The 14,871-nt window shown below is 40.9% G+C and overlaps 1 protein-coding gene across 2 annotated transcripts in view; it reads left to right on the top strand.

Moving 5' to 3' along the window:
- The first annotated feature begins 453 nt into the window (after positions 1–453).
- Positions 454–14,871, top strand: part of TMEM164 (transmembrane protein 164) — a 33,389-nt gene continuing 18,971 nt past the window's right edge. Inside the window, exons 1-4 of one of the 2 annotated variants that reach the window (XM_085060364.1) lie at positions 454–532; positions 946–1,519; positions 12,955–13,004; positions 14,631–14,697. In XM_085060364.1, coding sequence (XP_084916490.1) covers positions 1,073–1,519; positions 12,955–13,004; positions 14,631–14,697 — 564 coding nt within the window. In that variant the 5' untranslated portion in view covers positions 454–532; positions 946–1,072. Of the gene's footprint in view, positions 748–945; positions 1,520–12,954; positions 13,005–14,630; positions 14,698–14,871 lie in introns of both variants that reach the window. The other variant, XM_085060363.1, reaches the window with a different exon arrangement.

Genomic DNA, 14,871 nt, shown 5'->3' with positions numbered 1-14,871 from the left:
CTGGCTGAAGGGACCTGCGTGTGGCACTGGGTGCACCTGGCTGAAGGGACCTGTCCGTGTCCAGACGGGCTGGGCTGGAGCCCCACTCGGTTTGGAGCTGGAGCCCCGCTCGGGTTTGTCCCTTCCTCAGCCGACCTACCTATATCTGCTGCAATGGCACTTGAAAAACTCGTTTATCGAGTTAAGGTCGCTGCCGATCGGGTCGGCGAACAGGACGGCGCTGCCGGGCGTGCAGAGCTGTGCCCGCTCCTTGCCACCCTCCTGGCCGGTGGCACTGAGGGGGCGAACCGCGGGCAGCTGCGCGGGCTGGCTGCGATAAGGACCAGGAGGAGGAGGAAGGGGGGCAGCCGGGCGAAATCAGCGGCAACAGGCGGGAGGGAGCCGCGGACGGGGCGCGCACACCGCCGAGGGAGCAGCGGCCGCGGCGGCGAAGGGAGGCGGTGGGGAGCGGAGGGAGGCGGGCGCAGCCGTGGCGGAGGGAGGAGCGGGCGGCCGGGTGCAGCCAATTCGGGGGACCCGTCCATTTTTCGGCGTGAGTCAGGCACGTCGGTGGGGTGATGCTGCGGCGCCGGGCAGGGGCCGGGCCAGCCGCGGGGAGCGGCCCGCCCGCTCGGGCCCGGAGTCTCGGCCGTGCCGGCGCTGCCGCCGAGCGGAGCGGTGCTTCCTCCTTCCCGTCCCTCGCCGGGGCCGGCGCCATGGCCGGGGGCGCCGGGCCTGCCGCTCCCTGACACCCGCCCGCCCGCGGAGGTAGCGCGCCCGGGGATGCGGGGGATGCGGAGGGGCGGCGGGGCGGGCTGAGCGGGCCGGACACGGGTGAGGGCAGCCCGGGACGGGAGGCGAGGGAGAGCGGCGGGCGGCAGAGCCGGGCGGGGAGAGGAGGGGTCCCGGGGCGGGGGCTCTGGAGCTCGCCGGCTCCGTGCAGCTGCGGCCTCTGCCTCCCCTCAGGCTGCTGCGTGCGGAACTCCTCCGGGCAGCGGAAGGGAAGAGCTGCCCGCGCCCCGAGCCGAGCCGCCCGCTGAGATCTCCCCGAGCCTGGCGAGGAAGGGCGGCAGCGGCAGCGTCTGGGCGTTTCATGCTCCGCCAGCCCGGCAGCATTTTGGCTTTGATTCCGTCTTGCTCCTACCTGTTCCTGGAGAGGAGGCACCGTCCCGCCATGTCTCGGTACAGCCTTCACAACCTCCTGGACTGGATGTACGGCGGGGTGGACCCCAGCTTTGCCGGCAACGGAGGGCCGGAATGCGCCGCCTTTCTCTCCGGCCAGCAGCGCTTGCTGGAGAGTTTGGTTTTCCTCAGTGTGGGCATCGTGGAGATCTTGCTGTCCCTGTGGAAGCTCAGGCAGCTGCATGTCCGGGAGCTGGAGAACCTCCTGCAACAGCCCCAGACTAAGCAGGAGAGCCTGGGCAAGAACGTGCTGCTGGTGCTGCTGTGCCTCATCTTCGGGCTGGAGGTGGGGTTCAAGTTCGCCACCAGGACTGTCATTTACCTCCTCAATCCCTGCCATGTGGTCACCATGATGCAGGTAAGGCTTTTGCGGGGTCACCTGGAAGTTCGCTTTTGTGGTGTACTTGCAAAACAGTATTTTTTTCCCCCATTGTCGGTTTGTGGACCTAAAGTGCCTAGCAAAAGTACAAATGCCAAGAATTCACATGAATATCTTAAAATTTAGCTTTTTGGTCAATTGAATTCAAATGTGTCAAAAAACCCAAGCGACATGAAAAGGTGAAATTATAGCTGTAACTAACGTCCAAATCGCTGGTTGAAAGTGTAAATATTTAAGGCTTTCTCATCACTTGCCTTCACCTGATCCTTGTTTCAAGAATGCAAGATGCTGTTTTTGCTGTCAGCAGTGCTAAAATTTGCACCAAATCGAATGAAAACAAGTTTAATGCAAAACCAGCTATGTAATTTGCGTGCAACTTTTTTTAGCAAGTGACATCCAGGGGTGTGATTGTCTTTTGTGAAGGTGTTGGAGAAACAAATTACTCATTGTGCAGACAAAGTTGGTTTACCTTTCTAATTTTAGAGGCTGAATAGTAAGGAAATAAATGTTACCTGTTTCTCATACATGCGGTGAACAAACTGATGTGACTTAATACATGTGGATAAACCATGTGCTTTAATGACTTGTGGCATGGTTGTTGGTGTGTAATAGTGTGCAATTTGTGTAGATTTCAAAATAATGGATACTTAGATAAACAGTTACTGAACTTGGCTGTCTAAAGCTTATAAGCTGTGTTTGTTAATAGTCCTCTACGTGTACCTAACTATCAGTTTTGCTGAGCTTGGTAAGGAGTTTGGGAGATGTCAAAAGTATTATTATTTTGTACTCTCAACACTGATTGGCTTAGAAAATTCAAGGTCAAGAATTAATAGAAGGATGTCAAGAAGGCTTTCATAAAAGTTGCAATGATAGCAATGTCTGTCTAAGATCAGTAATAGATGAAAAGCAGATCAGTGCCATTCTGGGTCTCCCATTGCAGCATGTGAGGTAATCTGGGCTGAATCAGATCAAGCCAGTTGTTGCATTCACACCTGGAAAGCATTTCCTAAAGGGAAGGGAAACACCTTTTCTGGTTGCACCAGAGGTTTGAGGGAGATGCATTTTATTTCAAGGAGGGAGGAAAACAAGCTGCTACAGCAATATTCAAGACCTTTACAGCAATTAATTTACAGTCCCAGAAATTAATTAGTAGGTTATGTAAATTGCTAGGCTGTGATGCAGTGTTTGCTCAGTAGTTTACAGCACAGGACACTTCCTTCCCTTGAAGTGATAAGGATTGTTGTGCAATCAGTCAGTCAGTATTGGGAGTGAAGGCATGCAAGGACTATGTAGAAATAATGAAAATAAAACAGTCACATTCAATTTCTAGGCAGTACTCAATGGTAACTGGGAAAATTTCATATTAATTCTCTGGAAAAGAGGTGAGGATACATTAACATTAGGATTTGAAAGTGTAGTTGTCTATGTTATGATGTTAATTATAAGTATTCAGCTAAATGCTTACACAGACATGTTCACCTCTTTCAATAATGTCCCCCAAAAGGAAGATGGGGATTTAAGCTCTGTAGTCAGGCATTGCCATTTCTGAATCTCTTTTTGACTAGCTGTGAAGTTTTTAAAATAATCCTATGCTAATTACTCGTTAGAATGGAGTTCAAGCATTTGTGAAATTGAGAAGGTGGGCATATCAGCAAAATGTAGAAGTCCTGCCCCTTCATTCTTGAAAAGATGTATTAGAAATAGGCCTGGGCTTAATGTAGAGAAAGAAAATAATGACAAAACTAACAGCTTTCTTCAGAGAAAGAGGGTTAGATACAAAGGTAGTCAATGACCTCCACCAGCAAACAAGTAATACATGGTTGGAATCTTGAGAACATTGTTATTGTAGCCTGAATTTGCTGAGGACAATAGATTTGTAAGATGAAATATATGAAAATATAATTTGTCCTTCACTTCTGTTCTTGCAGTAGTTTGTGAGTAATCTTGCTGCTGTGTCTAAATAATGGAATGAACAAAGTAGAAGGTGAAGAGGTGAAATGTGCTACAACAATCAAGGTCACTTCAAACGGAAGCCAACAGTAGCTGTTGGTAAAGGTCTCTTCTTTCACTCTATTTTTGTTTTCATTTTCTTCAGCTGAGATTGTTTCACCTCAGCAGCAAAGACTCTGTATTCTGAGTCAAAAATATTTGGAACTGAAAATCATCCTTCAGATTTTCTTTGCATGAAAGCAGAAGTCCTGCTCTTGAAAGACCTAAGACTGAAATGAGATCAAAGCAAAATGGAAGTTAGATGTGTGTGCACTTGGGCCAGACAAAACATCAGAATATAATGGCTACTGAGTTTTACAAATGAATCTGTTCTGACCAGGTGCCTAATTTCTGCCTATCATGCCAACCTGTGTTCAAATCTTTTTATACGTGGACACAGCTAGTTTAGATGTGTCATTGCAAGGATGAAGTGTTGATCAAGGGAATGTAATTAACTGCCTAAAGAGATCTCATGGTTAATCAGCTTCTCCGAATTTGTTGCCACCCTGTCACCTGGTTGAATTACTTAGAAGCAGTGGCACTCATTTCCTGCTCTAGGTTTTGGCTTCTTGCATAGCTTTTGGAGGAAGAAGGGTGTTGGTGTTTCTTCACCAGTGTTGTGAGTGCAACATCACTGAGAGATAAATCCTCCAACTCTTAAAAATTATATATATTTTATAACAAAGGTGAATGGAAACTGGTGTGGTTTCTCCGCCTGCTTTTGGATGGGATGGGGCTTGTTTGTGCAGCATCCTGTTTGTTTAGCATGTGGTGCAGCAAGGGGAGAAATCTGTGAAGGAATTCGTACTGAACTCTTTCTTTGCATAAAAAAAGGTCTTTGTGAAAATTATTTGAATAACTCTGTTAGAAAAAATACCCAAAAACAAGCCACAAACCACTCTCCTTTTATGATTGGGGATATGGTTGGACTAGTGACATAAAAGGGAAGCATTAAATCCCTAGGCTGTTCAAAACCTATTTGCCTTTCCATAGCAGGAAACAAAAATCAGCATATGTTTATGGAACCAGGTATTTTATTTTCAAGACATTAGTCCTTTCTGGTATTTTAGGACACGTGATTGTTTTATTGAAAATGGCTATGTGAAGGAAATCTTTGAGTTTCTGATTGAGCAGCGTAAGAAAGAGGATTCCTGCCAGAGCCAAATACAGCACTATTGATTTATTTACAAGTTTTGTGAAGGAGACCTCTGGCAGCAGCCACAGTGTGCTTATTGAGATGTGTACACATAAGTGTTGTGTTCCTGCCTATGAGCACCTACAGCATTGCATCACTCAGCTGAAAGGAAAATTTCATGTCTTGCAATGTCAAACAAAATGATACCAAACCAATTTGCTTTATCTGTTCTGTATTCTTTAAACCATACATTCAAAAAATTTTCCAGTCAAAACCCTTGTGTTATGTAGCAGTTCTTAATTTCAGGTTCAGTGAAGGAGCACTTGGAATTTGCATCAAAAACTTGTTCTCCATTATTTGTTCCTGCACCCCAGTTTGTAATTTGACACACATTTTGCAACTTGCTGTTCACAATCAAGGTAACTTAATGGAAATGAGTAAACACAGGTGTTTCTTGATGTCATGAAGACACCCAGCTGGAGTTAACAGGCAATTAAGATTAACTGTAGGCAAATATAACCCAGGAGCCAGAGCTAAAATTAGTTTGTATTGCAAAAGAGAAATTTGTAACAAAATAAAGTAAGGAAAAAGCAGAGGTTGTGAGTAGCAGTGGTAGGGTGAAGTTTGAGGAGGTGGCAGAAACATGACTGTAGCCTAATTCTAAAATTATAGGTACAACCAGTCCTTCTTCTAAACTGTTGTAAATTTTGAACTTGCCTTTAGTATGTCTAGGCCTTCTTCCAGAATGGTGATTTAATACCAACCTTAAAATGAGTTCTGTAATTTTATTTTATTATAGGAAGAGTTTTGCAGGAATTGTTTCTCAGTGATAAATTCTCAGCTGGTCAGTTGTTGTTATTCTCTCCCAGTTCTTCACCAAATTATTGCACTTCAGCCAGTTAAGGACTGATACCTATTTGGAATAAAGAAAATGTGTTTGGAGGAAACACCTGTTTCACTGGATGACTGCTTTGGTGATTTTTCTGGCCAAAGAGAAGCAAACTAAAGGGGAAGCAAGCGGTGGAAAGAAGTATAGAGGAGTCCAGTTTCACCCAGTGATCTTGGTCTGATGTTTGCATAACTCAAACCAGGGCTAAATGCATCTGCAGTTCAGTAAATACTAAAATCCTATATTCATTATTTCCAGTTCTGGCTTCTTTAGAGACCTGGGTCCTTTCTGTCCTCTGCAAAAGAGGTTACTGTGGTTTTGGAAACAATGGGCTGTTTTCAGAACTTACATAATAAATATAGCTTGAGTGACTTATGCATACTTTGGGAATATGTCTCAAAATATTGCTAATTAATTACTTCCTCCTTTTTTTCTTTCAATTTGTATACATGGTTCCTAAATGCCTTGTAATATTTGGAAGCATCAGTTAAATTGTGTATGGTTTTCTATATTCTGTTTCTTCCAGACCTTGAATTAAAATTAAAGCAGCATTTCCTATTAATATCTATACATTTTTCAAAATGTAAGTCTCTGAACACAAGTCTTTCTTTTTACAGCTGCAAGTTAACTTGTGATGCTTTCCCTTACAGCTGATGGCTGGAGAGGAAATTCATGCTGGTGTATGGTGAAAAAGGGCAGATGAAGAAGAATTAAAGCACTGAAAGCACCAGTGTTTCTTGGTGGCAAGCCTCATTGCTTGCAAAAGACTGCATTTTCCTTCCAGGAAGATAATAGCAGCTTCAGGGGCACAGATAGGAAGTGACAGCTCAGAAGACAATCCAGCAGTTCCTTTATCCTGGGTCTACAGTGCTCCAGAACCATTGGTCTGGATTTCAGAACACCAAGACATGCTTGGATAGCTTAATCTGCCCCTGGTTCAGGTTTTTTCTTAATTGTTACAATATATTTTTAAGCAGTCATTTTGTTGTATTTAAAAAACAGTCAACCAAAGTTTAGAGGCTTTTACTGATACTGCAGTTAAAGTAATAATTACATACAGGACTGAGGAAAAGCTTTTCTGTGAGAGTTTTAACACTGTATATACTTTGTTTCACCCTTGTGTTTATTTGTAATAAATCCCAGCATGTAGTAAAGAAATCGGGAAATACTAGTATGAGGCAAGGTAGAGATTCTTAGTCAGAAATAAGAGTAATTTTTTGTTTAGTATAAAGAGGATAGCAAAAGTGCCTGAAGTCTGTGATTCAGTTTTCATTGAGGAGATTACATACCAGCCTTTTACATTTAAACAAGATTTGGCCAGTGATGCTTTATCCTAAGCTTTAGTCCAGGTGATAGGGAGGACAGGAACATGTCATGGTGCTGGTGAATGTTCTAGGTGAGGAACTGGAGTCTAAACTTCTTGGTTAAGCCTTTGTTTTGAAGTTGCCAGAATTTGGAAATACTGCTGTGCTTGGGACTATAATGCATTCCTAGATAATTCTCTCATTTATTCTGAATATTCTTAGGAGAAAAGAATATAAAAAGTGGGGAGTTGACAAGGGATATCTTGCTCTCTAAACAGGAGTAGGAGCTGCATGATTGGAAACTGTGGATGAAAAAGCTTAGCTTTCTCTCACCCCAAATATTTACACAGAGGGTTATCATCTAAAGGCCACTAGATGAATGATTAGGTAACCAGATACTGGTTTGTTTTGATGAGATTATCACAGATTTAAAGCAAATATCTTTCAAAGTGTGACATATGTAGTTTGAGCAACATATTAGGGAGATAAAGGCCTCTTTTTATTTCTTTTTTCTTCTTCTGTTTAGATTCTTCTTTTTTTTTTTTCCAGAACAGAGCCATTAATAATTGTTTCAGTGTTCTGTCCAGTGTTATAATGTATTGCTGTTGGCTGTAATATATTTCTAGGATGGATTTTTTTATCCTATTTGGCAGTTTCACACACTGTTCCATGTAGGTTGTTTGCTGGTAACTTAAACTGATGTTTCAGGAGTAGCTGCCTAAGGCCATTACAAATCTCAGTGAAGTGGTGGATTAAAACAGCAGCAGCAACCACATTGGACACCTTCTAGATTCCAGGGGTTGGGATGTCTTTCATCTCATGATTTCCAGTCTAAGAAGCCCTTTTTTGTTGTCTCCTTGCCCTGCTATAAATGTTGGCACTCCCAGTCACAGATGATGAGTTTCACTGCAGGGGTTGTACAGCAGCCACGTCCCCTGCAGCAATTTGAACAAGTTCTGTGCCACAGGTTCCAAACCTGCAGAGTGTAATGGGACTCATGTTTCTGGTGGCACTTCCTCAGGGCTTTAGATTGATATGGTGAGGGTTTACGTTTATTCAGATGGTTAAGTAATTAATGTCAAGTAAATTTAATGGTTTGTATTGCAATGCTTCGTGGGTTAGTGAAACCCAACTTAAATTATCAGGAATACAATGTTGTGTACCTTAGATTTTTATGGATTGTGTTACTGTTTCTATTTCTTTGGTAAAAGTTGGCTGTAGTGAGGCTATTAGTTACTTACCCATGTTGTGTTTTTAAAGACTACAAATTTCTGTTGTAAAATCCTATAAATGGAGGAATTTTGAACTGGGACAAGAAATAAGGTATTGGTGGCTTGAGGCAGAGTAGAGCAGGACTTTTCTGTGATGATTTTGCTTATGTAGGGAACCAATACAAAACGTCCTGCTCAGGGGAAAAGTAACAACAGTGAATATGCATGTGAGAATCTTTTTGTGAACTCGTGTGTCACTGACAGATGGAGATGCAAGTTAATCTAAATTCAGTGTAAATTAAATTTTCTTCTGAAATTTGACATAGGAGTTTATTTGTTTAAATTCAGCCTGTTTGTTTTTTTACCTCAGATACATTTTTGATGATCAGGTTTTGTTTAAGCACTGATTAGGAATGAGAAATGAAGTAACCCACTTCTTGTGAAGGGCTGGTGCAGACAGTAGTTAGAGAAAAAGTAACTTCAGTGACCTCTGACATACTAATTCCTAAGGTGTGATAGCTAATGCACTCATAGAAAGACCTGAGTCATATGTTAATAATTAATCCTGGACTATGAGAAGTCTAGAAATCTTTCACCTAAGACTCTAAAAGGAAATAGGGTGAATATAGGTTTGCTGAGCAAACAAACTAAGCTTGTGGAAGGGGAGACTAACCTGGAATGTCCCAATGAACATATATAATTTACAATGCATAAGATTGTAGAGGATGGAAACTATTCAACTTGCTACACTTCTTCCATCCGTGGGTAGAACTGGAAGCTGGGAGGTTGGAAGCAGGGACAGGCAGCTCTCTGTGTTCCAGAATCTGGTTTATATAACACAGAAACTACTTCTACTGTAGTATTTCTTAATGCTCTGCCAGCAGTGTTGCTTTGAATCATGAGTATCCTTAACACTAGGTTAACACAGGACACATTAATCCCTGAACCTGTCTGACAGCTGCAGTAAGGCAGTGGTGATATTTATGTCAAAATATTAAATACATTCAACTTGCTCCCATTTAGCAATTAGAAGGTAACATCTCTTGGTTTTTGTTTTTTTTTTTTCCCCTGTATATGGCAATCTGAACTTGTCAAACCACAGATGCAATTTTTATTTTTCTTTAAATTCCTTTTTCAGAAGGCAAATGGTGGCTTTTAAACTGTAGTTGGTCTGTGCTAGCTTGATAGTTTGTACAGAAAGAAATGCTGACTCAAAGCTGTATGATGGAGTTGTTAAATTATTGCTTTCTGATAAATGATAGAATGATTCTTTTGAATTTACTTAAAAATTAATTTTACTTGAGTGTTTCTTAGACTTTTAAACATACCTTTTGATTTCTTCTGCTCTGGAGAGTACTTTGATACACCTAAGAGGGTGAAAATTCTTATTTCAATGCAGATTTATTAAAGCCTATCTCTGTGTATTTTTTTTTTTTTAATTCATTCCAGTTTTAGATGAATCCAGTTTCCATCACTTTTTCACGTTGCTCTGAATATTGCCAGTAGAAATTAAAATATAACCTCTTCAAGTTTTCATTTTCAAATAGTACAGTAAACCAATCAACTTATGATCTGGTTAAGTGATCATGACTGGAATGTTTGAAAAGAAGGATGTGTTTCCAGTCTGCTGCAAGGAGATACTAAATCAAGCAGGCTGCTGTTCTGAAAGGTAAATGAAATATGTGCTGCAGGTGCAGGGGGTTTTTGGGGTACTGTGCTCAGCTGTCTTCTGCCAGCAACTACTCAGACATCTCTAAGTGTTCCCATTGATCCACGAGTGCTACTGTCATGTTTCATCTGGAATGGTTGGGATTGTGTGACTTGCTCTGTTCTTCCCCACTACCTTTTGAATTGTCTTTTGTCTCTTTAGGGTTTTGATCAAACAAGATGATCTTTGTTATGCATGTTTCTGTCACAGCAGGGCTAAGACTTGTAGAAGAAAAGCCTTTCATTACAAATTTTGTTGGCACTCTCTGCCTCAGTATACTGACAGAAAATGAATGTCAAAATTAAAATACTTTTGGGGGTGGTTCTTTCATTTGTAATGAAACCAACAGCAGAAGGGGGGACATTGAAGTTGTTTCCTAGTGTTTCTTCTAAATTGAAAACTGAGTTATTCTGCCTTGGGCAAGGAGAACCCTCTTCATGGTGCTTTACCCTACACACTGCCTGTGTCTGCTGGAGCTCTGCAGTGCCAGCTGAGCTGGGGGCTCTGATAGCCCCAGTGCCTCAAATCTCAGAGTTCTGCAGGAGAGCAGAGGCTGGGAGCTCTGCACAGCCATGCTGCTGGTTTAACACAAAGTTCTTTGGTTTATGGAGCAGAGCTGTTCCCTCCTGCAAGGCAAAGGATTGAATTTCCAGTATGACAGTGAAAAGCAGTAGGATTATGGGATCAGTGTGGGAACACTTGTGTTGGAGCTTATGAGCTTGTCTGCTGTGAACTGTGTGTTTAAAGACTGCTGATTACTCTGAGCTGAATGATGACACATTTTATACAGATCTTTGAAAATCAGATAGGAGTGTGTCCTCTAAAACTTCCCTTTAAGAGGCTGAGATTTGTTTATCGTGGCAAGTAGCTACATATTTAGAGAGAAAGTGTTGATATTAAGCTGCTAAAGCTAAAGCATTTGAAGATCTTGTCCATGATCCTAAACTTTTAGCATAAACATTCTGATTATTTCTCTGCTGTCATAAAAAAATGGAAGTCAGGCTTATTTTCAGAAAGATCCCTTTAACAGAGGGATTTACATGCTTAAAAATGTTAAATATTTGTTTGTCCCCCATATCAGGTTCTCAAACTGTTTCTTTCAGTAGAGTGGAAGTAAAAATAATCAGCTGTGAATCTTGTTCTCTTCTTTGCCTGTCTCCATGGTAGTGAAGTGATTTAAATTGGTGTGTCCATCTCAGTCTTTGTAACAGTGCCATCCTTTTAAAACGTGAGCTGTTTTAATCCTCAGTGCTGAGACTCAGACAGTTCCCAGACTTGGATTGTAGCTTCTGCTCTACCACATAGTAGTTGGAGCACACTGCAGTGTGTTAAAAAAGAAGGGTCTAATATGATTAAGACATATTCATGATTTATTTTGTGCATACAGAGAAAAGCTCACTGTATAGATTATTTTTTTTAAGATGTAGGAGATAAAAAGAAATTAAATTCTCTCTTGGAAGAGAAGAATTTGTTTCATGGAAGTATTAACTATGTTTCAACAGTAACATATATCTCCTCTCAGATTTCTGAATTTAAGAAAATAATAAAATAAATGTAAAACTCTAGATGAACTAGTGTGGCTCTAGATATATCTCCTTTTGCAAACATACAACATGAAGTGTTTAAAAAGTTTGACTAATGCACGCAGGTAGCATGTGAAAAAATACTTATCACAGGAGAGCTATACAAGATATTTTTGGTCTCCAAAGAAGGGAAAACATAGTCCACAATTCAAGGAACTTTAGTTAGTAAACAAAGTTTACTCCAAAAAATGTAACAATGGAATAATGAAACATAATAAGTGTTAGACACTCTTCCCAGAAACTGTATGGCTCTTACATGGAAGGTGATATATAGAGCTCTCAGAAGATTTTTCTGGCATGTACTTTTTTCTTCTTTGTTTCCCTTAGCACAGCAAAACGTCTGTCAGTGGATTCTAATCATGAATCTGTTATGTTCTCTTCCGCCTTAACCTGCCCTAATGAGTTGAGATTGCTTGCTTTTTAAATGCAAGACTTCAGAGAAACTCTGATTGGATTTTAACAGTATTCACTAAGAAAATGTCTTGAGGTACAATCCATTATATTTAATTGCTGCCTCTCTTGCTGTGCCTTTGTTAGAGTGTTGTATGACTTGGGAAAAAAACCTGAGTGTGTGTAGCCTTCTAAGCTGTTGTTGAGACTGACTTGAATGGAACATACAGATGTGTGTGGATTAAGAACTTGACCTGGAAATAAAATATTTGGAATTCATACATTTATTTGTATAGTAGTGACAGGAAGCACCTTCTGTATAAAATCAATAGTGTGATCCAGATTTCAACACTCCTACTATTGCTGCAAGTATATGGTCTGGTAGTGATAAATTTCAGTATCCATTGGAGGCCTCTTTCCAGCCCTGCAACACTTGAAAGAAGCAAATTTGGTGAATTGTCCAATCTGACATCCACAAAGCAGACATATATTTCAAATGTTCTCACTTCAAGTGCTTCAGTGATAATTTGTTGGTTGACAATGAAATAATGTTGGTTGACAATGAAATAATTGTGACTTTATTTTAGGAACAGCAGTAAAACTGTGATCCATGTTTTGCTGAAATACTTATTGAACAGTAAACCAGAGTCTCTTCTTTGAAGTAGTGGACAACATAAAAAAAAAAGAACTTTTATTACTGAGCTTTTATGTATTAATCTCCTCACATCTAGAATAAGGCTTACTGATATGAAGCTTTTAAAGTTACTGTGTGAGATTTTGGCACTGGTGAAGGGAAGGGCAGTGGTGAGGTTGTTGTAAATGCTGATATTTAGCATAGCAAGGACCTTGACATGACTGAGGGCTGTGGGAGCTGCTGTAGAAGATGACTGATAATACAGTAATCTGCTTTTTGAGAGCCTTTTGTAATGCGAATAACAACTGGTTAGAATTTGGCTGGTTTTGTAGGCACTGGCAGAAGCTGAATCCTCAGTGCTGCTCATACTGCTTAAATCCTTTTATATGTAGGTAGGTAATGGGAGACCTTTTAATTTGTTAAAGATTTTTAATCCTTTCTAGCTCTACTGTAAAACACTTCTGCTGGCTAGAAATGATTTGTGACATAGAGAACTGGGTAGGAAAGATTTAGCAAATGGATTCTAAAATAGGTCATTATCATTAATTTAAATTTGTTTCTAACATTTCAGATTTTTCTTCTTGCCTGCCCCCCATGTCGGACTGCAATGATTCTCTTCAGGTAATAGCTCTTCCTTACTATATTTCTATCTAATAGCACAATGTGTCTTAGAAGTTAATCACTGCTTAAGTTATAAAATATTAAGTGAAATATTGAGTTGGAAAGGCATATTGGTTGGATTGAAAAATGACACCTTGAAAAGGGTCAGGGCTTAAATCAGGGTGTTGGGCCTCTTATCCTTGGTTCTTGTGTGCTGGTGGGTTTGGCTTATGGATGTGAATTAGCTCAGTAACATTGGAGTGAATGTAGATTAGTGTATGAGCTGCTGTAGTTTTTGTCATGGGCCTCAAACCTTTTTACCCTCCTCAGTAAGAATGAGTAACCGGGCCTTGCTGAAGGCCATGCAGGTGATATGGGTCTGATTTCAAAATTGTGGACAGGTAAAGTAAAATAGGCAAAACAAATTCTGGCTGGCTGGGTTGGGTATTTCTCAAATCTGCGCAGTCTTTTCTAAAATACTGCATATTGTTGCTGCCTTCAGGAGCCATCAGAGTCTGTGATGTACAGGAGGCTGAGATGGGCTGCAGCAGCAAAGCCCAAGTGCAGCTGAGGTGCAGCCAGTGTGCTGTGGGGAGGCTCAGGGGCTTCCCAGGCACTGGCACTTGGCAATGGCTGCAGTTGCCACAGTGGCATTAAACTCTGTTCTTCCTTTCCTTAATCTAGGCATTTACTGGAAAAATGATGCTGGGGGAATGCCTCATGCAGTCTGTCTGCAGCTTTCCCTGCTGTTCCTTATTTGTGCAGGGATTATGCTGAACAGAGGAGCTGTATTAGCATCTCCGTCTTGGGGAGTGTGAAAAGTATGTCCAGGAAATCTTTGCTGAGGACCAGTTGTGGAGCAGAGGCTGCAATATTTATTGTTTTTCAGAATGGGTGTTTCTAACAGCCTGACAGGACATAAATTATGTTTGAAAATCTGTTTTAAAATTGTAATACCATTCCCCTCCAAGTTACTTTTAATTTCCTAAGAGTTTGACAGACAATGGTGGGAGACAGTTTATTCTTTACTTTGTGTCTGATGTAAAGTAGACTGAAAGAGTTCTGGTACTAATTTTCTGTTCTGTGATTCAACAGTAGTTCAGAAAAAGATGGCTGAAAGCTATACAAAATACAGTGTATAATACTACTTTTATTGTATTATTTACTGCCTGTGCTTTGCTTAGGGCTTGCTGTGGCATTTTGTCTTTTATTTAAGGGACTTCTTTCAAATTCCTGAAGCTTTACTTTGAAGCTGTGCATGAACAGCATTAAACAGGAGTAAAACCCTTTATCAAAGATGCTATTTTAAGCTCTGGAAGACAAATGAACAGCAGAATTCCAACTATTTAGCAGCTTGCATCATGAACAGGATTACAGGCAGTCCAGGCTTTCTAGGAATCCAAAGCTCATTATAGAAAGCAGTCCTACTTTAGGAAGTTCTTTAAGTGTATTTAAAGATAGGTTTTTGTCCAGGTTGTTGTATTTAACAGTATATCATGGTATTTAATAGTGACTTAATTAAAATTCAAGCCAAAAGAATTTTGCAAGGATCTTGCTGTGTTTTATTGAAGAGATACTACATTAAATACATGATAATATTGCATTTTATTTCCATCTATGAAAATAATATCCCATCTCTTTTCTAAGGTTGCAGATGCATATGCTGAATGGGGCCCTCTTAGCATTGCTGTTTCCTGTTGTTAATACACGCCTGGTGAGTGAACTGTGGTTTTCCTCCTCCTCTTTTATATATTTCTGAAAGATTTTCCTTGGAGAGATGTCAGATGTTTGCTTTGCTTGGCTGTTTAAAGTTCATTTTACCAGGCTGTAGATTTGTGGTCACTACAGTGGAGCCAAAATACCAATCTTGGATTTTTTGATGTTTATA

This window comes from Lichenostomus cassidix, chromosome 4A, assembly GCF_008360975.1.
Source record: "Lichenostomus cassidix isolate B80296 chromosome 4A, HeHo_3.0, whole genome shotgun sequence".
NCBI lineage: Eukaryota > Metazoa > Chordata > Aves > Passeriformes > Meliphagidae > Lichenostomus > Lichenostomus cassidix.
Note: the sequence above shows the minus strand (reverse complement) of the source record. Positions and strands in the feature narration are given on the sequence as shown.